The 26,329-nt window shown below is 46.3% G+C and overlaps 1 protein-coding gene across 12 annotated transcripts in view; it reads right to left on the bottom strand.

Moving 5' to 3' along the window:
- Positions 1-26,329, bottom strand: part of BLTP1 (bridge-like lipid transfer protein family member 1) — a 1,988,102-nt gene that overhangs the window by 1,785,062 nt on the left and 176,711 nt on the right. For all 12 annotated transcript variants that reach the window (XM_085641559.1, XM_085641555.1, XM_085641564.1 and 9 more), the window contains 2 exons: positions 22,665-22,821; positions 12,894-12,972 (listed from right to left, as the gene is read on the bottom strand). In XM_085641559.1, the coding sequence (XP_085497685.1) occupies positions 12,894-12,972; positions 22,665-22,821 (236 nt within the window). The remainder of the gene's footprint in view (positions 1-12,893; positions 12,973-22,664; positions 22,822-26,329) is intronic.

Raw genomic sequence — 26,329 nt, forward strand, 5'->3', positions numbered from 1 at the left:
TGTTTAAGTTTGACCTTCTGGGTCCTAGCGAATTGCAGAATGGAATCTCTGTCGCCATAGTTTAGAAACTTTGCGATTACGGGTTTCAAATTTTCTCCTGGGGGTGGTTTCTTTGTAAAAGCACAATGTGCCCGTTCTACCACAAGGCAGGCAGACCATTTATCTGGCGGCAGAAGGTCTGTAGCCATTGTGTGATGAAACAGGTCATGGATGGGCCCTCACAGCCCTCCGGAAAGCCGATGAAGCGCAAGTTGTTGCATCATGCGCGTCCTTGTCCGTCTTTTACCCGGGAGGTCAATTCCTGTGTCAACACCGTGAGTTTATTAACTTTCTTTTGTAGGGTATATTCGATTGTTGACAAGCGTGTCTCCCCTCAGTAATGCGGTCCACCGCCTTTCGGAGATCCTGTTGTAGGAAGGAGACCTCTGATCCTACCGCGCCAATTTTGGCGTCTAGCGTGTTCTGTGCTTCGGTGAAGGCTGCCAGGAGTGTTGCATTGTCTGGCATCGCGCCACTAGTTTCACCCCCGATGGTGCAACCTGGGGCCATGGCATATTGGTCCTGCCCATGGCGATAGGCGATCCGGCGGCTGGATAAGGATCCCGGTTCATATCACTGGGGCGGGGGGAGGGGGGGAATGAGTCCCTTGTCCCTTGTCATTTTCTCACAGCCCCCAACCACCGGGCGGCCGCTACGTTTCCAGAGGTGGGACGGCAGACAGGGCCTCACGGAACCCGGCTTGTCTCGTCGGACAGCAAGCCGCACCGAGCCAGGCTCGGCCACTTCTGCAGCCCTCGACCGCCAGCCAAGTAGGCCCTGCTAATTGGACCAGACTTGCCGGACCCCCAGTCCACCACGCGCCCTCAGTTTGCTATAGTACGTCGTCACCACCACTCAGCAAGGTCGCCGCCTATATTTCTCATCCCTGGTGGTTGTCACCGGGAAGCCAGGTCGCAAGCACCCGGTGATCTCGTCTGTCTCTGAGGAGGATTCCCTTAGTTAAGGCAGCTGCTCTCCTGGACTATGGCAGATGGTCAAAACCTATATGGCTGGAGGCGCACTCTTCACCACACAATGCTTTGCTACCTAACCCAATCAGGGGGTGTTCAGGATTATATGCTGTGTGGGGGTGCGGGGTTGAGACCCCAATGACTCTTTGGGTGCCAAATCCAGGCTAGCATGAGGCCTCCGAGCCCATGGGTGTCTGATCCGGGTGGCCATCGGCTACAGCCGGTATGAGCAGGTTCGACCGGGTGGCCCACTGTCGAGGGGTCCGCTCCGGCAGGCACCCAGGACCGGCCTGCAATACTATGCCTGGGCCGGTAGCCACAATCGCAGGGGATCAATGGACTGGCCACACAATCTGACCGGGCACCCTGCGGGACCTGAACGTGTCCAGCAACACAGTCGCCCACTCTTCCGAGAAAAAAGGGCCGAAGAGGAAGGCCTATGCCCGAGTCCGTCTGGGGGCGTCCTCAGCCGGCAAGCTCTGCGTGGCCGCCAGCCCACCCGCCTTCGGGGCCTCGATCCCAACCAGGAGCCGGCCAGGCAGTACTCAGGACTCAAGGTGCCTTCCGCCTACCTCGGGGACCGCAATGTTCTGGTTGCGTCAGCCGGTCCGCAGATGGGGCTCGAGGTGGATGTATGGGTTGGTCTCCAGTCCCACGCCGACCAGCAGCAGGCCCCAGCACTATCTCTGCACCACCCCCACTCCGTCAAATCTGGAAATCATGGCTCTGTGTTCTGACGGATCTCGTAGAGTCGTGGCCGTATGGTTAATATGTTCGGTAAGACAGGATTTTGCCGGTTTCATAGAGTTAATGGCGTGGATGTGAGGAGCTCCGTTAAGGTGCATCCGCCATGTTGGCCTTCCAAGCCCCGCCCCAACAGTGCACATTTTAGGATTAAAGGTTTAGGTGTTACAATATTATCAGTTGATGGAGCAGAGCAGTGGAAAATGCAGCCTCTAAAATTATTAAATAGCTATAGACGTTTTCAAAGTAAGATCACAAGACCAGAGTGCTCTTTATTTATATCCTCTGACTACTAGTATGTATGGCAAAAATATACCTACCCTTCTCACACGGCTTAAATGAATGGGATAAATAGGAGCTCTCTTGGCTTGGACACATAGCAACCATTAAGATACATTTCTTCCAGCTTTGCTATATGTAGTGCATATGCTTCATATTTACATCCCTTACCAGGTGATCCAATGTCACATCCCTCCAAAGGAACTCCAATTAATTGATACTTAATAAGTATGGACCAACAAACCTCTTAGGATTTAGAACTATTACTAAGAAGGTCTATCAGTCCCAGACGTTGAAAGGTACATGTTAGCAGACATAAATATTTTTTGAATGGCCTTTGAATTTAGATGCGAAAACTTGGAAGGATATAGAAAAGGTCTATGCCCCAGTCCCTTGTTATATCCTCCCTACACCACTGCTAAATACCTACATTGGAACTCCTTCTTGTTGAGGCATTAGAGAATTGCTTGTTAAAACAATAATAAATGAATACAATTTTAAAAAAAACATTCAGTACCTATCCATTTCAAAGATCCAATCGTCTACTATCCATATTTCATGCCAGCAAATAAGATTAAGTGTACTAGGTCAACATTTTTTTTAATCTTTATTTGTAAAGCGATACAATCAGTTAATACAGTAATAACCCAATGGCTCCTGTACGTAGAGACGGCAGCACCCTCCTCCAACAGTCAGGATAATGTTACTTACCCAGTAAGCATCTGCTTGAGGCATGTAGAGCTGTAGATTCTATGGCAGGACCTGAGGCTCCGATTATGCTAATTCCTTCTTCGCTTTAAAAACATATTTTTTCCACAGCAGCCAAAAATAGAAACAATCAACCTTTGTATCCTCAAAACAAGGAAAAACGATCTGGAGAGAGTAATCACGAGCACAACCAAAGTTCGTAAGACTACAGCTCCCATCAGTCACAGTCTCTTCCAAACGTAGTCCTTCCTCAGTGTTAGCCTCCAGTAGAAGGTCTGCCACATCCGTTGTCCCTCCTCTTTCTTCGCTGCTCCGCAGCACCAGATAAGTCGATTTCTTTTCCTCCCGGTTTTGGGTGTGTTTAAAGTGTTATTCATTGTGGTTTCGGGACCGTTCTTAGCGGTTCTCAGGTTCCTTGTCGGGGTTTCATTATGTGATTCACTTTCAGATTCCCCGGTGCCGCGGGAGCGCCTTCGCTCCTTTCGCGGACTCTCCACCTCTGCGGTAGTTACTTGCCACCGCCAGGGGGACCTCGCGCGTCTCGTTGGTCCCGCTGCGCATCTCCTTGATTGACGGAGCGCGAGGCGAGACCAGCGGTCTGACTAGCCTTGTCCCCCACGCCGCCACACCTGAACGCCCCGGTGGGGGTCCGTATGCTTCCTGTATTTAAAATTTTACGCCCCGGCAGGGGTCTGTATAGCGGCAGTGCCGCGGTGATTGCCTGCGGGCATAAACTTTATCCGCACTTGGCTCTTCAGAGCTTTTGGCGTGCTGGGTGGCGGTTGGGCCCCGTCACTGAGTGGGGGCTGCGCGGGTGAGGCGGGTGCGGCCTCTATCACGGTGTGTCACACTGCCCAAATCTTTAAGCAGGCTGCACACATACCACCGAGGGGTTCCTGCCCTCCATTGTTGAATTCCATTGATACTCCAAGGGGAGGCTTGCCCTGTCTTCGAAGTGGTCCTGCCTAGCTACTATGAGCCACTCGGAGTTTGTAGAGGAGGAGCAAGTTCAGTACTTGCCCCTGGACGACCAGTTTTTTGAGGCGGTGGATGATTCCATTTATAGATGTGTGAATGATGTGATGGGGCCTATGGAAGAGTGCCTCTCTAACCGCATTATTGCGGAGTGCGCAAAATTGGCTTTTTCTAAGAGTTCCACTTCTACCCCTTCCCTGGGGGAGGGGCCGCCTGTACCTAAAAAGGGTCGCACGGAGGGAGGCTCCGGGAAGCCGCAGGGGGTAGACAGGGACGCGTCTGACCGTCTAAAGCGTGCGTTTCTAGCAACGGCGCCCCTGTCGCCATCCCCGGTCCCAACTCCTGCAGCGTCCGTGGTTCCGGATTCCCCCTCCCCGGACGCAGGTTCGCCGGCGGATTCGGATGAGGAAGGGTCTTCGCGGTCCTGGCGCCCTACTGGCTCTGTCGGAGTTGCCGCAGGATGCCTCGGGCATGCTGAACCCGGATTACATTATTCATCCGCGGTCGGCGGCCTGGGCACCCGGTGACAAGGTGGCGAAGTTTGTAGCGAGTCGCCTCCGGAAGCCCTTAGAGAAAGAGGCTAGAGGTTGTCTGAGGGCGGAGTGCCCTAGGCCGTCGTTGGACAGGAAGGTGGCCCTTACACCGGAATTAGATTCCAAGATGGCCACTTTCCTGGCCAAGTGTATGAAGGACCCCCGTAAGGGCATAGACCGTTACTGGCGCTCTTGTCAGGATAAGCTCCTCGACGTGATAGGGCCTTTGACAAAGATTTTGGATATGGCCGAGGAGGCCAAAGCGACAGGTTCCTCCATCTCTCCCGACGTTCTTTCGAACTGGGCACAGCGGGCGGTGGTTTTTCTGGGCAACGCCAATTGTGCCCTCTCGACGGAGCGTCGGCGTTCATTCCTGATTAAATTGGACCCCAAGCTAGGCGACTTGGCTTCATCCGAGGCAGGGGCGGTCGCAGCAGGGGGGCTCTTTGGCGAGCCTTTTGTGAAGGAATTGGGCAAGTTTGTGGCCACCTTCACGAGTTTGGACAAGGCCCAGTCCAATATTAAGCGGGTCTTTTAGTTTCGTTTTTCCGGCGGGGCCGGTCGTGGCAGGGGCCGCGCGACCGGCCGTGGCGGACAGCAGAACCCTGGTAGGGGACAAGGCTCCGTACGAGGTCAATATAACACCTCCGCCAACTTTACCAATTTCTACCCGACCAGAGGACAGAAATTCCGGGGTCGTGGAGGCTACAAGAACACCGCCGGAGGACCCGCAGGTGGCGGTAAGTCTGATTTCCCCTTCCCAAGTTCAAATTGGGGGCCGGCTAGCGCACTTCAGGGAGGCCTGGGGAGCCATTACGAGCGATGCTTGGGTTCTGCAGACCATTCAGGGATTCCACATAGAGTTTTACGATTCACCCCGCCAGGCAGGCCTTCCGCATCCTCTAAGTTTTTCCGCGGCCGATGCCAGCCTAATAGACGAGGAAGTCTCCGCTCTGCTCCGCAAAGGGGCAATCTGTCGGTCAACTTTGCATCCCCAGGGCTTCTTGAGCAATATCTTCCTGGTGGAGAAGACGGATGGGGGGCGCAGACCGGTCATCAATCTAAAGGAGTTCAATGGCTGGCTGGTATATCGCCATTTCAAGATGGAGGGAATCCACCTCCTTCGGGATGTGCTCCTTCAGGGAGACTGGATGGCTCGCTTGGATTTAAAAGACGCGTATCTGGTTGTCCCGATCCACCCTCCTCACCGCCGTTTTCTGCAATTTCAGTGGGGACAGCACGTGTACGAGTTTACCGTCCTTCCGTTCGGGCTGTCCTCAGCACCCTGGTGCTTCACGAAGGTGCTCCATCCGGTAGTGGAGTGGCTGCGAAGCCAAGGGGTGCGGATGATCGTATATCTGGACGATATCCTTCTCATGGCACAGTGCCAGCAGCGGTTACTTTCTCATCTGCGTCAAGCGGTGTCGCTCTTGCAAAGCTTGGGCTTCATCATCAACGGAGACAAGTCGGTCTTACACCCGACTCAGAATATAGTCTTCTTGGGGTTCGTAGTAGATTCGGTTCACGCGTCTTTGAGCCTTCCCCAACGGAAGTTGGCCAAGATTCGGCATCTGTTACGACAGACTATCTCCAAGTCCCACACCTCCCTCCGTCAGATTGCCCGGGTGGTGGGTCTTCTCTCCTCATCCATCCAGGCAATCTTTCCGGGTCCCCTGCACTATCGTGCGCTGCAGCGCCTGAAAGCACATCATCTTCGGAGGGGCGTATCGTACGACCAGAGGGTGTCTCTGTCAGAGGAGGTCAAGGACGAAATGTCCTGGTGGCTCGCCCATATGGATGCCTGGAATGGCAGAGCCATTTTTGGAGCCGCCCCCGACATGGTGATAGAGTCCGACGCCAGCAGGTCGGGGTGGGGCGCTCGCTGCGGCGACTTCTCTACTGGCGGCGCTTGGTCATTAGAAGAGCAGAGGCTCCATATCAATTGTCTGAAGCTTCTGGCAGGGTCGTTCGCGATCCAATGTTGGACCAGAGACAGGTTTCGCTCCTGCGTCCTCTTGAGGATGGACAATATCTCCGCGGTTCGTTACATCAACCGCCTGGGGGGCCCTCGGTCGCAAGCTCTGGCAAACCTAGCAAAGGACTTTTGGGGGTTTTGTCTGGATCATCACATATCTGTGACGGCGGAGTACCTGCCGGGTCAGGCCAATCAGGTGGCAGACTGGCATTCCCGGCATTTACGGGATTCCAGTCAATGGAAGCTGAACGTTCAGGTTTTTCAGTGGTTAGCCGCCCTTTGGGGCCCTTTCTCGGTGGATCTGTTTGCGTCCCGTCTGGACCATCAGCTTCCGAGATTTTTCAGTTGGAGGCCGGACCCTCTGGCGCGGGCAACAGATGCTTTTCTGCAGGAGTGGAGTCAGGAACAGAGTTACGCGTTTCCTCCGTTCTCCATGATTGTGAGGTTGGCGGCGCGGGCTCGCCAGCAGAAAGCGGAGATGGTCGGGGTGACGCCGTTTTGGAGGTACCAAGTTTGGTTTCCAGTTCTTCTGGAACTTTCTTGGGATTTTCCAATCCCACTCCCCCTGTTTCCTCATCTTCTTCTGAATCCGAGCGGGGAACAACACCACCTGATCGCTCAGGGTTCTCTCCTCTTGATGGCATGGCGGCTTTCCGGCGACGCTGGTCGCTCCCAGGCCTTTCGGGATCGGCTGACAGCCTCTTGTCACAGGCCTGGGCCGCAAGCACCTCCAAACGCTATCGGTCCGCCTGGACGAAGTGGTTTCGTTGGTGTCTTCGACAGGGTTTGGATCCCGTGGTCGTGGGCATTGTTCCCATTCTGAATTTCTTGGCCGAAATGGCATCGGACGGCCTGGCATATCGAACCATTAACGCAATGCGCTCCGCTATCTCAGCGGCCCATTGTCTTATAGAGGGTGTGCCGGTGGGTGAACACCCTTTTGTCAGTCGTCTTTTGAGGGGAATTAGTTTGTCTTTGCCCCCGGAACCTCGTTATCCCGTCTTATGGGATGTCAATGTGGTTCTAAACTTGTTCTTATCTTGGCAGTCGAATCGATACCTCTCCTTGAAGGAGATCTCGGCGAAGCTAGCTATGCTGCTGTGTCTAGTCTCTTGTCGTAGGGTCTCGGATGTGCGCGCGCTGGACATTTCGGCACGAGTGTTTTCTCCGGATGGCGTGACCTTTACAATTGGCCGCCGAACGAAGTCGGCTTCAAGGTCAATATCGTATCCGGCCTTTCTGGAGGTGCCCAAACTTTGTGTCGTGGACTGTTTGAAAGCTTATGAGGATAAAACCTCTGAGTTACGCCCTCCGGGCGAGAGACAACTCTTCATTGCATTACGAAAACCGCACAATGCAGTCTCCTCACCCACCATTGCTCGGTGGGTGCGGTGGGTCATGCAAGAGGCGGGGATTGACACAAAGCAGTTTGGTGCTCATTCTGCCAGAGGAGCAATGGCGTCGAAAGCATTCTCCCTGGGGGCTCGCTTGGAGGATTTAATGCGAGCTGCGGACTGGTCTTCGGATTCGACTTTTAAACGGTTTTATTTTAAACCGGTGGTAGATTTCACACATTTGGTGGTAAGTAAGCTTTGAACTAGCATAATCGGAGCCTCCGGTCCTGCCATAGAATCGAAATTTGCCTAGCATAGTAACGGTAAGTTTCAATTCTATTAAGGACACGGAGGCGAGGATTATCCCTCCCTTGGCACAATCTGTGCGAACCCTCCCGTATGGCAGTAAGTAAAATGTTTTTAGTACACTGCATGATGTTGTCATGTCTCCTCACTGTTTCACAATGCTGTGGTGATGCATTATGCAGTTTCAGGGTCTTTACGCCTTGTACTTTGCTTCTAGGGAATGATGGTTCCAAACAAGACCAATAACGTGGAGGCGTTCGCGTGAAGAAAGAGGAGGGACAACGGATGTGGCAGACCTTCTACTGGAGGCTAACACTGAGGAAGGACTACGTTTGGAAGAGACTGTGACTGATGGGAGCTGTAGTCTTACGAACTTTGGTTGTGCTCGTGATTACTCTCTCCAGATCGTTTTTCCTTGTTTTGAGGATACAAAGGTTGATTGTTTCTATTTTTGGCTGCTGTGGAAAAAATATGTTATTAAAGCGAAGAAGGAATTGGCATAATCCTAGCCTCCGTGTTCTTAATAGAATTGAAACTTACCGTTACTATGCTAGGCAAATTTCGATTCACATGCTTTGCATACTCCTGCCATCTAGTGATGGGTTTGGATGTTTGCAAGTTGTTTTACTTCGAAGAAGTCTTTCCAGTCACAAGGTGAGGTGACTCCTCCTTTCAGTGATAGTGCGCATGGGCATTGAATGCATTGTTAGATTGTTTTTCCGCACAGGGTGAGAATGGAGTTAGTGAGTGTAGAATAGAGATGTCCATGCATATGAATGTAAATTGAGAACTACAACAACTACAGGAGACCGGGGAGGCGGGTGGGCGCATGTGAATCTACAGCTCTACATGCCAAGAATAGATGCATACTGGGTAAGTAACATTATCCGTTCGAGGCATGTGATCATATGCTTTGCATAGACTATATAGCAGTATACTCCCAAAGAGATGGCTAATCTGTAGTGTTGTAGTTGTTTGAAACAGTGTTTTAAGTACTGCTTGGCCTACATTTGCCTGTTGTCTCGCTAACACATCTACACAATAGTGTTTGGTGAATGTGTGCGGTGTAGACCATTTTGCTGCCTTACAGATGTCGGCTAGGGGAATATTCCCTAAGAAGGCCTTAGTAGCCCCTATTGCGAGTGGAATGTACTCTAGGGGGTATTATTAAAATTCTTTTTGCTTTGACATAACAGGTTGAGATACATTTTACAATCCATCTAGCAATACCTGACAGATATGGGATTGTCTTTGTGTGGTGGCAAAAAAGCAAAAAATAGTTGCTTTGTTTTTCGAAAGTCTTTGGTTCTTTCTACGTAATATAGTATAGCTCTTTTAACATCAAGTGTGTGTAGAGCTCTTTCTGCAACGGGATCAGGTTGAGGAAAGAACACTGGTAACTCAACTGATTGACTGATATGAAAGGCAGAAACTACTTTGGAAAGAAATTTAGAATTGATTCGAAGAACCACCCTATCTTTGTGAAGTTGAAAGAAAGGCTCTTGTATAGTTAATGCCTAAAGTTCACTAACTCTCTTTAGTGAGGTTACTGCTATGAGGAAGGCAAACTTCCATGATAGGAATTTTAACTGACATTTGTGCATTGGTTCAAAAGGTAGACCCATTATTCTTGTAAGGACTGTGTTTAAGTTCCATTCTGGTGCAGGTGGTACTCTGAATAGATACAAGTGTTGTCTATTTTGCAAGTATGCGGCTACTGCTGCTAGGTGTAAACGTATGGATGTGTAAGCCAATCCAGATTGCTGTAAATGCAACAGATAACAAATGATGTTTTGTACAGAAGCAGCAAGTGGATTAATATTGTTGTTACAATAGATAACAAACAGTTTCCATTTTGCTGCACAACATGCTCTAATAGTAGGCTTCTAGCTTCTTTGAGAATATTCATACAGTCTGGTGTTAGCTGTAAATAGCCAAACTCTATGACTTCAGGAGCCAAAATCGCTAGGTTCATTTCTTTGGGATTTGGATGAGTGAGGAGACTGGGTGTGAGATGAAGCTTTTGATGTGGAACCACCAACAGTTCTAACAGGGTGGTGTACCAAGGTTGACAAACCCATGTGGGGGCAATTAAGATCAGTGTGAGGGATGTTTATCTGAGCTTCCGAACCAACAATGGAATTAGTGGGAGAGGTGGAAAAGCATAGGCAAATTTCCCTGACCAATTCATCCGAAGAACAATGCCTTTGGATAGATGGTGTGGGAACCTGGATGCGAAGTTTAGCCATTTTGCGTTGTGTACTGTGGAAAAGAGATCTATATGTGGAAACGAAGTTCCTACTTGTGAATTTGCTGCCTGTGACTGCTGAGCAGGTCGACAATTGGATTGTCTACCCCTGAAAGGTGTTCTGCTAAGAGAGAAATCCTGTGATGAATTGCCCAATTCCAAATACTTTGTGCAAGGCGAGACAGCTGGAGAGTGTGTCTCCCTCCCTTTTTCTGTAGATTATACATCGCTGTCATGTTGTCTGTGCAGAATAGGACAGTTTTGCCTATAAGGTGAGTCTGACAAGCTTTCAGTGCTAGGAACACTGCTAGAAGTTCCCGGTAGTTGATGTGGAGACCCCAACCGGTTAAAGATGCGTCTGTTGTCAGTACAGTCTGTGAAATCGGGTCTATAAAGGGCTGCCCTTTTCATAAATTTTGAGGGTTCCACCACCACTGCAGAGAGCGATGGGTGCGGCCATCTACCAACACTAGATCGGTTAATTGACCCTGTGACTGATCCCACTAACGCGCTAGACATTCCTGCAGAAGATGCATGTTAAGCCTTGCGTGAGGTACGATTGCAATGCATCTTGCCATTATTCCCAGCAGTTGCATAAACACTCTGGCTGGTAATGTTTGGGACTGGGTTGAAATTGTAGTATTGTGGAATGAATATTGCGAATCCTGGCTACATTGGTAGAGGCTAGAGCTTTGAGAGTGTTGAGGGAAGCTCCAAGATAAGACTGCACTTTCTGTGCATTGATTGTGAAACCCAACTGATGAAGTAGGTGTTGCCCGAGTGTGTAGTATACAGTTCTGGTAAGTGCCCACATTTATAAGCCAGTCATCTAGGTAAGGGAAGACATGGATACACGGTTTCCTGAGATGAGCGACTACTACTGCGAGACATTTGGTTAACACTCTGGCAGCAGTGGTGATGCCAAATGGAAATACCTTGAACTAGTAATGTTTGCCTGTTATCACAAATCTGAGGTATTTGTGATGAGCCGGATGAATTGGAATGTGAAAGTAGGTGTCTTTTAGATCTAGAGTAGACATAAAGTTGCCTTTGCATTAAAGGGGAATTACTTGTTGAAGAGTCACCATGTGAAAGTGCTCTGACAGTATGCATTTGTTTAACTCTCTGAGATCTAGAATAGGTCTTAATTAACCTTGTTACTGAAGTGGGACTGGTGCTATAGCCCCTTGCAGTAACAGAGATTGCACTTCTTGTTGAAGCAAGTGCTGGTGGTCTGGTGACAATTTGTGATATCGAGGTGGAATGTTTGGAGGGTTATTGGTAAGCTCCAGGCAATAACCATATTGGATAATTCCCATCACCCATTTGTTGGTTGTTATTGATTCCCATATGGGGAGAAAGTCTTAAAGTCTTCCTCTGACAGGTGTGGACTAGTCGGAGGGAAGTCACTGCTTATTTGGGGAAGTGGAATAGCGGGGTGTGGTGTTTTTACTTCTGCCCCTGGGACAAATCTGAAAACAGTCTCAAAAAAGAATCTAAATGCATTAAATCGAAGAGGAATAGTTATAAACTCATGCAAAGATATTACATGAATATTGCTAGACTAGGCAAGAGCTAATCTGACTCCACACAAGACTGTTGGTGGGGTTAACGTTAGCCTCTGTCAGGTGACATGCCACACACGTGGGAGTCTTACACACCTTTGGCAAGACTTACCTTCGTACATTAAAGCTATCGCTAACATTCAACTTCTATTAGATCCACTGGTTGTCCTTTTGTGGGCCCTTATGTGAGACGATTCCTATAACCTTTCCCCTACTGCTGGCATGCCAATTTCTGAAATGCTTAAGGCTGTGTATCAGCTCAGAAGTCTATACCACGACAGTGATGATGGATGCTTGATATATTTGGATTTGACAACCATGAAAAAGATCACTTGTAGTGTGTGGTATACAAATGACAATTTCACCAAAGCCTAATCCACCTTAGCATTTCAAGCTGAATGTCTCAGAACACAGGTACATCAAATTTCATGTTTGGTTTCCTCTCTACTGGCTAACCTGTATTCTTAACTCAATGTACATTTTCTACTGACCATGCTGTATTTAACTTAAGCATTAGGATTTCCAGGCCAGTTTGGGTGTGTTTACAGCAAGGTGTACTGTTGGCCGTTTTGATGCAGGTTGAGGCCTGTTTCTACATCATCATTTGAAACAGGGTGGTGGATCCGCATAAGCGGGTCTATTGTTGCCATGCCCCCAGAACCCTTGCTGATAATGGTGGTAATGCAAATCTTTTGAATTATCTGCATGAATGTCGAAATTTGCAATACTGCGTTATGTTTCCTCCAGTATGAGCCTCAAAAGATTTCAATTAAGAAAATAGTAACTCTCTAAGCACTCTCCAATCAATTACTCAAACATGAGGCTTATGAGCCTGGTTTGCTCATAGCCAACAATTCCATCTGGCATAATCAAGGCACTTCTTTATCTACAAAAGATGTGACTAAATGCTGGAGTTGCAATCATTAGGACAAAAGTCAAAATGGTTCAGTGAAACATTATTTAAAAATGTATGGCTACAAATACTAAGGATGGACAAAGGCACTAAAAATAATTGTTGCATATGAATAACAGGAGGAGTAAAAATGAATATATGAAAAAGGACCATTGTCATGGATCGGACAATCATTTTCGGGTAGAATGTCCCTTGCCACGAGGAGACATTTTTGAATGATGAAGTTGGTGATAAATGCACTATGGTTCATTTTCAGAAATGATTACCGAAACTTTAATAAAAAAATAATAATTATATTCTTACCATTTTCACTGACTGTCATAGGAATGTTTACTTCTAGATAAGATCCAGCACCAACATTTACATGTACAGCATTGGTTTCCTGCAGAACAAAACAAAGATGATCATCAAATGTACCCTCTTGCAGTGGCATTTTGATGAATATATCAGCTGTGCATACAATGTAAGCACGGAAAGCTACACTGTAATAATTCAAGCAAGATCCCTAAAGTGTGAAATTGGGTTTGGATGGAGGCTGTATTTGTACAAATGATACATAGAAATCACAAATTAGAGAATGTCTGGATAAATTAATCAGTGGCTCAACAAGGACAAGCAAAGTTGCAAAAGTAATGGTTTATAACAGTACCCCTAACAGAAAAATTATACATGGCTTTTACAAATGGATTGAACTCATTAGAACATTTTTTTTAAATGAAAGGCAATGCACTAATTCAAAGATATCCACTGAACAGTAATTACCTTATATCAATGGACGCTTACACATACTGAGGCATTCTTGTCAGCAAGACTCTACAGTGAGGCTGTCGAATGAAGTGGCAATGCATCTAGGAATGGAACATAAGGAACTTGCAAAGTCTGGATGAAAATATGAATATTACAGGGGTGTTAAATACCCCACTGGCAGGCAGGCACGCAATGCCCATTGAGACGAAAGGGCTTTAGCCCCCCCACATCAGAGTCTGTGGGCTAGAGCTAGGTCCTCTACGCTAGACACCTTCAAAAGTACTCCTCAAATTATTGCAAGTACGTTTACAATATTAATAAACATCAGTTTGTGTTTTTTATTCCGCTCAACTCTTTACAGCTCAAAGTTACGGAGCAGTAACATGTAGTGCATAAACTGAGTGTGGGATAGGTGTGAATTCACAGCAGGGATAAACCTGCGGTTACCACATGACAAACAATAAAGCAACACATACACAAAAACAAAAGATAGAAGAAGACTCCATCAAATGCCAATTAAAATACAGAGACGGGGATTTGATAGAAAGATTTTGCCTTCCAATGGATAAATATATACTTTTTGGTGAGGGCCTTTGAACATACATTTGAACAATGGTTATATTTTCTTTGAGCCGTGAGACCAAACATAATGTGCAGTGCTATTTAAAAAAATTACTGAAGAAAAAAAAGATTGCATAATTACATCTGTTAAAAATGTAGTCTATCAATCATTTGATTTCATACATGTGATATGCCGCTTTAAGAAGAAAGTATAGAGCTCCCTGCACCCATCTAAGTGTAACTGCAGCAGGTTTGATTCAAGCAGGATTCTCTCATCAGTTTCAGTCTTCCTGTAAGAAGCCTGTCAAGAAACAAATGCCTCAGAGTACACTCGTTGATCTGTTTTTCTATCCTCCATTCATTCTTTCTTTTGTCTCTTACTTTTTTACCTTTGTTTCTTTTTTCTTTCTCATGCATTTTTGTTTCCATCTTTCTCGCTCCTCCTTTTTTGGTCTCTTTTCTGTATCTTCCTCTCTTTTCCTGGTTTCTTTCTTTCATTCTCTCCTTCAGTCTCTTTCGCTTCATTCTCACTTTCTCTTTTTTGATGCTTCTTTTCTTTTATCCTTTCTTTTCACCTTCGTACCTTTGTTCCGTTTCGTCACTTTGCATTCTTGCTTCTTTAATTTCTTTCATTACTTTCTTCGCTTCCTTCCTTTCTCATCTCTTCTCCTCCTTGAATCCTTCACCTCATTTTTTATTTCAATCCTCACAATCAATCTTTCCTTTCTCTCCTTTCCTTCCTCCATCCTTTCCTTCTATCTTCTATGCTTTATTCATGTCGTTTTCTTTTTGTACTTTTCTCCTTTTTCATATTCCGTTTCTTTCCTCTTCTGCTCCGTTCTTTATCCTTTTTCTCCTTTATCTTTCTTTCTCTACTTCCTCTCGCCTACATTTTTGAAGAGTACTAAACATCCTAAACTTACCATTCATTAATTTGCTCTTCATCATTTACTCATAGGTTTTCCCATAGGCCTGAGGGATGGAGGCAGATGCATGTAGATATGTTTTCTTGTAAAGCGCTATGAAGTCTTTGTGCATCTTTCAGAATCCCCTAGGGCCTATTAATCCTTTGAATATGAAACCTATACCCTTTCTGCCACCACTTTGGGCTAGTTTCTGGTCAACAACCAATGCAATCCAGCGCAATTAGCCAGATGAGTGTTGTATTTTGGCTCCTAGCTTATATAACAAAAGTACTGTCATACAATGCATTGCCAAAAAGAAAACACAAACACCAGTGAAACACTAATCTCTCAGAGGCAGTTCACAAGTAAGAACTTTTCCACCTGTGGCAGTTAATTATTCTGTGACTACTCGGGGATCTCAGGGCAGCACTGAAGCAGACTGTGTGTCATCTTTTGTGGGGGGGGGGGGTACCTGTGCCATCCTTTTTTTTTATTATAAATCTTTTTATTGAGGGCAGGAGATTCTTCTGGTGGAATATGTGTTCATCCCTTGTGACATAGTTACCCACGTAGCGGAAACAGTTCGTGACGGCGTCGCAGCCGAGGGGAAGCCGTGGGGGTTCTCCACCGAGGACATAAATCAGCAACTTGTCCCAGTTAATGGTGTAGCCGGAGTACTTTCGGTAGAGGGCGAGAATACATGTGCCATCCTTATTTTCGATAAGAAATTTCCATCATCTTGATTTCATTGTCTTCCGGATGTAGTCTGTTTCTGGTGCTTCTGTAATTGGGAGTAGGACACTGCTGAGTCTTTGAGTTCACCGCAGTGGAGTAGACCTTAGCGTCTGCTCAATTCAGGATTTTGCTGGAGCTTGTCTCATAGGATGCTGTATAAATAGGGAACTGCAGTGACTTCTCAATCTTTTTCATTTGCTGGCATCTAGTTGCATTCCTTGAGCAGATTGTAGAGCATGTACCATCTGCTATTACCAGGATGCTTCTACTTCTGTCTTGTTGAATACAATTTAATGAAGCTCTATATGACTAATACGTCTTATTACCAGCCTGACATTACCATTAAAGAAAAAAGGAGCAATAGCACCGAATCTTGGGGAACCTCGCATGTGATCGGCAGAGATGATGAGCAGTAACAAAAAGTCTCACTCGTGTTCTCCTTGAGTTACTTTTTTTTACCAGGGTAATGTGTTTTGAAAGTAGTATCACTTAATAATGTTAATTGAGTGATAATAATGCTAGTTTAGGCTTATTCTTTGGTTAAAATCTGTATTTTAGAGTGGTTAATGTAATGTTCCCAAATTACGGGCAAAATAATGGTATGACCCATTTAATGACTCAATTTTCTCACTGTTGCAACCCAGCAACTCACCCTTCTTCTCATGATGAGTCAGATTTATCCAAAGGTTTTTTTCATAGTTTCTGTTTTAGACCCACATATTCAGTAAAATGTCAGTTTGAAATATGTACCATACTTCCTGGAAGTACTTTGCTATATTACTTATGAAAATCCCCCCCCCCCCCCCCCCCCCCCCCCAGGACGTTTTACTTCATAATATCTTTATATCATACAAAACCTCCACTATATATGTAAATACGTTAGTGATGTCCGTTAATTTCATGCACAGTCATCAAATATTGTAACAAAGGCACCCCCCTACCCCCAAAGTATGGGTCTAGTTGCGGCCCTGCTGACGGAGGCTTGGCCAGAGGAGCAAGATGGTAGACGCATTTTACTGGAGCTCCAAGCTGGTGCTTGACATCATGCAATAATCCTCCTCAACCATGTGGCATTTGCACAGTGGGGGTGCATACTATGACCCACTGGGGGTTGGAACAAATATAGGCCAGGCAGGTCCACCACCGTGGATTCATGCAGTCCCAGGCCTGCAGAGTCTTAACCGCTGCGGCACTGCACTACGGTGGACCAGTGAGGGCCCTACTTAGCCTGTGGGTCGGCAGATGACCACAGATGCCAAAATAATGATCAGGTGCAGGGTTGGGTTGCGGTGGAGACGAGTGCCACAGTACTCTCCCAGGCGGCACCTGTAGGAGGCTGGCTAAGTATATGGTGCTCACTTATGTATGTGTAGCAACCTGCACTAATCCACACAACCCTTATGGTGATTTTAGTGGTCTTAGACAAGCTTAGAAAGCTCTCTAAGTGGTGCCTGTGGAGAGCAGTATTCAGGCTTAGTCCAGAAGGAGTGTAAAGCAGCTTGTTTTACCAGTACTAATCATACAGTGTAGGTTAAGTGAAAAAGAACCACACAGTGTAGTTATAAAAATATGTATTTATTATAAACGCTCAATAACACATTGAAAAATCTCCTACCCAGAGATATACTTACAATACTTTGGTAATAGAACACGTAAGTATCACAAATAAACAGTCAAAGCATGTACTAAGAAAGTGGAATTCGAACTATGATCTAAGTTGAGACAGAACCCAGAAGACTTAGAAGTGTTGGGAACCCAAGGAACCACCCACGGTAAGTACCCAGGTACCCCACGGACACTGTGTGCAGAGTGGGAACACAACAAGGTGATCAACTCAAGTCAATGAGTAAGTCGCGGTTGCAGTTCCCAGAGGACCCTGAAAAAACCCTGTGGAAGCTAGAAGGTTGGAGAGTCACCTCACATGTGGATACCCCGGGAACCAGGATACCAACACCAGGGAAGCCAGGTGCATAGGTGGGAAGTGACATCGGAAACCGCCATAGACCACAATGGAGGACTTCAGTGAAGATGCCGTTGGCGAAGAAGGTGAAAGAGTCCGGTGGATCTCAAAGGTGAATTCAAAATGAGAGGTACCTGCAAGTAGAGGGGACTGAGTCTATGCCACTCAGGAGTGACAAGGAGGCACGGAAGACGAATGCCCACTGATGTCGGAGATGCAGGAGAGTTGACGGTGACCTTGGCACTGCAGCTGTGCAAACCAGGCGATGCTGCGGAAGACCAGAAGCCGTTCGCGAGCTGTCCCACGTCGGATGTCAAGAGCCAGGGGTTCGGTGTCTGTCGGGAGCACTGAAAAGCCTTGGCAACGGCAACAAAACGTAATAGACAATAAGGGTGCAGTGTCTGGACCAGCAAGGTTCAGGTGACTTACCACGAGCAGGTAAGTCAGCGCAGGCCTGAGCAAACAGGGGAGTCCACTGAAGCCAAAGGAGACCCTCAAAAGGGCCCAAGGGACGAAGGCACAGGAGTCGCGAGAGGAACTTCGAGTAGCTCACCAATGATGAAGGCCCACGGTGCAGAGGATGTGGTGAGGACGAAGATCTTGGTAGCAAGAGATGCTTGAAGCTGAAGCTTCTTGGAGCCCAAAGATCTCTGGTAAATAGAGTCAACAAGCCTTGGCAATGGCAAGTCGACACGAGGCACAGGGGTACTGCTCCAGCGGTTCGGACTAGGGGTACTGGCTTCAAACTTGCTGTGAAGACAGTGCATGCGTCAAGGAATTTGCAGAACCACTACCTGTGTTGCTGAACCTTTCGGAGTCCGTGAGAGCTCAGGAACAGCAGACCGGTCAGCTTTGTTGCAGTGCCTGCAGGTAAGTGACTCCTTCACTTCACAGGAGATTCCTTCAGGTGTCTTGGATGTCCACAGGCCTGTAGACAAACCTGTCTAGAGCATAGGCACAGAGGACGCAGAAGACCAGGAGCAGCAGGAGTCTTCCCAGTTGTAGTCTCGGTCCCCAAAGCGAAGTCCAAAGTGCCCAGACAGTTGAAGATGAAGTGGTTTTGGATCTGAATCTTGTCCCAAGACGAATCTAAGTAACCACCCACAGGTAAGCTCTTAAGTACCCTAAGGAAAGGGTTGGTACGATTCAGGGGTCCCTTGCAGAAGAGGGGCTGGACAGTGGGGAGGATACTCCCATGTTCTTTGTTCAGTTTCACGCCAGAGCTGGAGACAACGGAACCCTGAACTGGTTCCAACTGGAGTATGCAAGGAGGGCACCAAATGTCTCCATAAGTCTCTGTTTTTAAAATATATACAAGTGCACAATGCTCTCAAGGCGCACTGAGGGACTGGAGGGAGTCCCAGACTTTAACCCCCTAGAAGTGAAGTGATGATGGGTCCACTAAGATGACAGGGTATTTCCCACCTCTAAAGGTCCCTCCTACTTAATGCCACGGACACTCTTAAAACTGCAAACAAACTGGGAGCATCATGAAGGGGAGCTGGATGATGACAATTGGCATGAGGCTGAAACTGCCTCGCAAATATTAACTATCCCTTCCATCCTTAGGCTTATACAGTTTAACTACTTTCACAGGGTATACTTCAGCCTAGACAGGTTTGTGGAAAATGGGCTGGTCTGAGTCGGCTTGCTGCCTGTGGTGTGGGAACCCCAATAGATGTCCTTCTTCCACGTCATATGGTCCTGGCTTCACATATATCCCTGTTGAACCATCGCTTCAAAAAGTTGGGCTAGTGAGCAGGTTTTGTAACAACAGTTTTGACCACAGAAAAACCGAGGGTGTTTAAATTTAGAGAATAGATTTTGATGATCAACATAATTACAAATGAATCATGCAGAAAATGATAACGAGAGTTTTACATACACAAATAAGGCACACAGTTACCAGTGCTGCAGAGAGAAAGGGTGCCACTGGAACACTCAATGTTTTAATGCTTTATTGCATAGACAGGAATAAAACATGAAGGAAAAAAATCAGGAAGCTAGGGTCAGGGAACTAAAGTGACACCGGAGACACATCTGGGCAAGGGCACACTCAAGAATTAGGAGCACCAATGATATAGACATTCTATTGAATATAGTACATCAATATTGCATGTCACACCCATACCTAAAAGAACTGAAAACACCAGAACCAATACTTGTTAGAGAGAATGGGGACAAAGGTATTATGGGCTGAGGATGCAATAAAATTACATGCTGTGGTGGAGAGGTGCAAAAGGAAGGCGATTAAACTGTGGTTGAGAATATGCCTAGATGCCAAGAACATTTACTGCTAGGGATCACATACAACAACAGTTAACATATGCACTCCCCATCATTTTACTTGATATTGGCAGTTAAGAAAAGCATTATAGCAAAGTAATGGACCACAAGACTTTCCTTATAAAAATGTGTTACACTGGAAGCTCTGTGAAATGCTAGCAATGGAAATGACAATACACACAATAAATTACACATATAACTCATTTCTGCAAATAGGGGTCCCTAACTATAATTTATGTCTACAAAATTCAAATTGAGTGTCCCAAATTACTAACAATCCTTCAGCCGAAAGCGGTCACAGGACATCATAGAACAGGCAGTGGCCGGGATGGCGTATTCTTCAACAGTAAGTCTCCACTTTGCCTGCCTGTTTCTAGAGGAAAAAGAGAGGTGCGATTGAGTCCTTGGTTGAAAGGACTGTTGCATTAGCCTTGAAACACGAGGAGGCCTTTGCTAAATCTGGATGAAAAACCTCGGATGGCAGTCAGCAGTTTAACTAAGACCATATCCATATTATACTACTGGAAGACCTTGGGTATTGTGGGATTACGCATGTTCTTACCATAACAGGGGAGTTGATGATGCTCTCCTAGGTCCCTGGATTCAGGTGAAATATCTTCAGCTATGTTGATCACCGCATTGACAGACTTAAGTTCATGGGCCTGGCATCCATGCGAGGGGTATCCCTCGACATTAGCAGATTAAGCTCTAGAACCTTTTTTCCCCAGGTAGAGTGCAATCCAGGGCTAGTCCAGGAACGAGGAGCCACAGCAATCAAACTGGTGCCAGAGATGGACAGAGCAGCAGGTCTTGATGGAGAGGACACCCACCCTGATGATCTTCCTACAAGACTCCTGAAACTTTGCTTCGCAAGTCAGGACATGGCTTTACCCTTCAGTAAAGCAGCCATCATAACGGCAGACTGAGTTAACAGACTGCCGGACACAAAGTCCTTGGGGACCTGGTACCTAAAGGTTTGTAAAATCTGGGTAGTTAGAAAACCTTCATCCAAACCTTCTTGAGGACCTGCAGGCGATGGTGGGCTAACTTGTGGTGCATTACCGCTGTTCCACTTACAGATGGCTTCATTCTTAAGCCAGGGTATTCTGGAATTAAAATGAATAGCGTATCTAATGCCATGGCCAAGATGCATGGTAGCAACTGATTAGATCCAGGCCCTTATGATCACGGATACCAGTATCTCGCTAGGTGACCGTGTCAGTGTCTACTCTTCAAGGTGGGCCCTTATGCAGGGATGAGAACTGCCTAGCAGTTCCAAAGAATAATAGTCTACTCCAAAAGGAACAGGAAGGGGGGAACAGGGCAAAGGCTGGGGCAATGTAGCCTGATCCTCAGTTCTCAAAACCTACACCAGAAACTGGGCGAGCTACACTGGAGGGCCCTTAGTGGCATCATGTATGGCCAGGGAAGACATGCACTGGAATCACTAGCAGCTGGACAAAGGTGGGTCTCTATGGATTTCAAATTTGAACTCAGACCATTCTGGGAATATTTAGAGTAAATGAGGGCATGGAAGTGAACCCTGAAGTCGGACCCCATAGGAAACAGGGAAGGGTGTAGGACTTTCTTTAGCTCCTGATCAAAATAAATGGAGGAATTCAACCTTTCCTCATGAAGACTACTATTGGGTAACTAAATGCTGAAAAGGCAGACTACAGCTATCAAGCTGTACTGCTACAGTTACTGCTCTGCTGGAGAACTGAGCGCCAAATAAAGATCCTTGAGTAGGTGTGCTGGTAAGATTGAAGCACGGTCATGCTATTTTGAATGAGTTGCACCTCTGGTGTTGGGAAAATCTCTCAACAAGACAGAAGGAGAAGTAGAGCTTTCTCAACAGAGGCCGGTGCTTCCCCATGCTACTACTAGCTGCTGTGCCTACTATGCTGTGGAGCAGGTATCTGTGTACACAAGCACTGGCAGAAGCATGCCTCTCAGACAGCCTCCTGTGCCAAAGTTTAATGCAATATGTTACTCACATTTCGGGGTTATAAATGATTTGAGTGATGCACCTATGCCAGAATGAGATGGAGATCATGCACAGTAGGCGTTAGGATCAACTCCTTGCACCAGTTGCCAGCTTCACCGGAGCAGCAGGAGATTAAGGCTTCAGACCCACAACCTGTGATGGAAATGGACTCAACGTCCTGTTCCAATGGCTCTGCAGCACTGTACGCAGAAGAATGGCTGGTTCAATCCTTCAGTGTGATGGCAGCATTCAGTAATGCTCCCAGTTGCTCAGACCCTCTGCTTACCTTCGTGCACCTTTTACTGGTGATGAAATGCAAGGTCTCTTTGGGAACTTTGCACCCGTGGACGACTGTAGGTACCACAGTGCAGGCAAGAGCCTGGTGACTGGCTCAGACATGACAATAAGTGATTAGCTGGTTGAGCTTCTACAAATGAACAGGATAAAGTAGATGGCTTAAAACTAGAATGTAGAGAATTGATAGCCTATAAGAGGAAAGTAAATGAAGTAGGGAAAAAGAAACAAAAACAATCCAAGCAAAGGACCAAAAAAACCCTAGGTAGTAGGCCCTGAAAGGAATTTACAGAGGTTAAGCGAAGCAGATTCTGATCCATTCCAATGGGAGGAAAAATGGGGCAGAGCAACATATGATGTACGGATATGTTAACACTTGAATCTCTCTATTGAACAGCTGTTTCTACACCTGTGACAACAAGGTTTAGAAGGAGAAACAGCCAGGATACAAGAGTAATAGTGATTAATATTCAGTCTCTAAAAGATGCCTTCAGAAAAAGTGAAGAAACAAAAGGGCAAGAATATTACTTATGCTTACAAAACAAAAGGAAACTAATGAATTCCCTATGCACTACCAATCAAATCACAAAAATATTTACCCTGTTTTTGGTAAAAAGCAAGTCTATGGTAGCATTTTCTATAATGTTCATCCGCAGCTCAAAAGCAAGAATTTCTCTCAGTTTCCCTGGCTGTGCAACTTCTGATACTTTAAGAAGTTGGTAATCCGGTGGGAAGAAGAACTTCCACAAGCATTCCCTAAAAATGAAGTGAGAAATAAATTCAAGCAACTATATTAAGTAAATATTTCAAATGCTTTATTTTCTAATCAAACGACAATAACTATTATACGTAAATATAAAACCAGCAATATTCCCCTTAAGTCCCATTACTTAAATAAAACTCTCCTTCCAAGCCATTGAAAGTTGCCAAGTAACTCGACACTGTATGGGTAACACATACGGTGACTTGAACAGCAGAAACAAAAGAAAAGGAAAAACAAAGGCACTGAAAATAAAAATTTAAAAATTAAAATTAATGTACAGGTGGATAGCATTAAAAATAAAAAGTCACAATCAAATAAACTGTTCATACTTTGGGTGTTGGCAAAGTGGAATTAATCTAATTTTTCCAGCATTTTATCACCTTTTGAGCTAAGCACAGGGGGCCATGCACTATTGTGTAACAAACATGTGTCAGTCGGTACATGTAGATTGATTTGTCACAAATATCTCAGAGCAGGACTAACAGTGGACTGTCTGGCAGGAGCATCCTGAGATGTGTTTGAGTCTGGAAAAGCACTTAGTCAAAAAATCCACAGTTTTCTGAAAAGGTCCATCTGATACTCATCATGGTGGCTCTGTAACCACAAAGTCACTATCAAAGAGTTAAAAGAGTAGAAGAATCAGGCTGCATTTTACTGAGTCTGCTAGGCATACATTACAACCACAGCAAATTTACTACGCAGTCTCAGTGACTTGACTGTAACAGGTTGATTTGTCAAACGTGGCCCCTCAGCTGAAGCATGTTTTAGGTGTTCGTTCCCGTTGAAAGTACTCCCCCCACTTACCCATTAGGTTTATGAATGCTCTCTCCCTTTTTCAGGGTCCGCAACAGCTTTTAGCTCCAAGGTTCTCAAGCGCCATGACACTCTTGCTGAGTAGCTGTGCGCTCTACAAATATTATATCTCGTATCAATGACACTGGAGCCTTTTTTCCCTTAAGTGCCTTATTTAACATTGTGAATATGTGCTTACCTGCCTTATATCAGATGAGGACTTGAAAGGCAATTTGTTGTTAAGACCAACACTTCTTTTTATGAGAATCCTAGTGACTGATCTAGTAGAACCAGACCTTCTAGTGTTTGGGAAGGAGGAGGACTGCTTACACTTCTCTATATGTATAATGGTTAAACATCAGTGTAGGAAGGTTCTTTCTTCTTAGGTCACCCGTGTTCTATGCTTTAATCCACGTAATCACCACTCCTGGACAGAACACGAGGCTGATTACGTTACTAATAGAAATGACGTTACGAATGAGACTATCCCAGTATTCTAGGAGGGAAGGAATGTTCAGTTTGATGATAGGAAATGCGAGGTTAGACTTTTGTGGAGTAATCTACTTACTTTAACAGGTTTCGATCCAGATGGACAGTCCCAATAAAGCAAAATGTATGTGGATTCACTAGAACTTTAGTAACGGTCAGACATTCGGCAATATGCAAGTATCATCTTACTCCAACCATGCCCTAGGTCTCAACAAAACTGGCTAAAATGTATCTGGGCAAACACATGTTTATGTGGCAACACTTTATAGAAAACTGTTTTTTTTTTTCTGCAGTAGTCCCCCCACCTTTTGCCTAGTATGTGATATAACTTAGACTGAAGTACACAGGATTCTGCTAACCAGGTCCCCAGTGCCAGTGTTCTTTCCCCAAAACAAGATAACTGGCCACTTGATCCCCAAGTGACCAGGACTATAGCACCTCTGTACGTCCTTTGTAAGTGGTACCTCTGGTACCTAGGGCATAGGTAAAAAAACATAGCGGGACCCTATAAGCTGCAGCATATCTTGTGCCACTCTAAGGGACCCAGCACCAAAATCTTACAGACTGCCATTGCAGGCTGCTTGACAAGGTGCTCCAAAAGGTGAAAATTAGCTATGCAGGAGGTGTGTGCACTGCCAGGCTGGATACAACTCCAGGGAAACCAGCTTTAAGTGAACACGAAATTAGGAATGCCACCATCTTGTGCGGTGCAGAATCAGGCATTCTGGGACAGGGTGATGCCCACTCCCCCAAGGAAGTGGTCATCTAGGGGGTGTAGTGCCCATGGGGTAAGTAGCCCATTGATTGACCCCTCACTCCCCTTAATTGAGAATTTAGAGAACCCCCTGATTCTAGGACTTCAGATTTTTGTGGACACAAAAGAAGTAGTGGACAAAGAAGACTGCTGATCCAAAAACCGAGGAGCACAACTGACCTGGTGCCAACAATGCCAGCCTGCCTGCAGCAACCGACCCTCATGGAGCAACCAACTCATCCTGCCATTGTGAAGACTTCAAGAAACTCAGAGGGCTGCCAGTGCTTTGCCAGTTGCCAAAGAAACTCCTCTGCAGCCGCAGGCACCAAAGAAGCAAGACCCGGTTCACGGGCCTGCCGCTCACCGAGACGACTGACACAGCAGCCGCCAATGAAGAGGTAGCAGTGCTCCTACCAATCCGATACCTTCCTCTAAGTGTGGAGATGCCAGGACCAACTGGAGCTGCACAGTACCAATACCTGAGGTACTGGGCCCCTTGAATCAACCAAGGCGTGTTGTGTCCAATCCAGATACCAACACAGAGGCAGACCTGCACTTCAAGGGATTCCAGTGAGACCCACACTGAGAGTGGCCCAGTTGACCCGTTAGTCCCTTTTCTGCAAAAGCCTAACTGAAGAGTGAGTCTGCGACCGCCACCCTCCGACACCTCAAAGTACATCTGAACATGAGCCAGAGGTGAAAACAGGGTCCCCAAACCCACAAGAGCCGAGCCCATCCTTGGGTCTGCCAGACTGAACTTCCAGTCTGTGCCTGCAGCCTCTTTTTGCAGGCCCCCTTCAACCGCGAGAGACTCCAGCACCAGACCAGACACCAAAAGATGGCACTGTACCAGAGCCCCACAGCCCGAGGAGAAGTAGACAAAAAGTGTCTCTACATGCCCGAGCATTTCAAGGGTCGAACCAGACTGAGTTCCCCTGGACTGGTACCCCAGTCTTAGCTTGCAGCCTCTTTCCAAAAGGACCTTTCCCGATTGAAGTGAATGGGACACCTGATGCTATTAAACACCTCTGCATTCGGATACCCCAGAGGTGACCTGGTGGTGTGGCCTTGACCCTTTTTTTTTCTTTTTTGAGTGGATGGTTTACACAGTAGTATACATGTATATAGGGAGCACGGTCCTGTACTTCGATCATTCATTCTATCGTGGATATTTCTTATGTGCAATACACCTGCTTGTGCTCTGTGATGTTACAGTGTACCCCCCAACTCAATCATAATTCTATATTAACCCCCCTCTCTGTACCCCCCCTACTGTGTACCTCCATGCTTCCCTCCGTAGTATAATATCTATATCTATATCTCTATATCTCTATATATATATATATATCTCTCTCTATATATATATATATATATATATATATATATATATACAATACAATACAAATCCAGTGAATCCCTCTGTAGTGTGGCAGCATTATAACTGTCATGTTGTCTCCACCTCTCAT

Source organism: Triturus cristatus, chromosome 2_2, assembly GCF_964204655.1.
Source record: "Triturus cristatus chromosome 2_2, aTriCri1.1, whole genome shotgun sequence".
NCBI classification, from domain to species: Eukaryota; Metazoa; Chordata; class Amphibia; order Caudata; family Salamandridae; genus Triturus; species Triturus cristatus.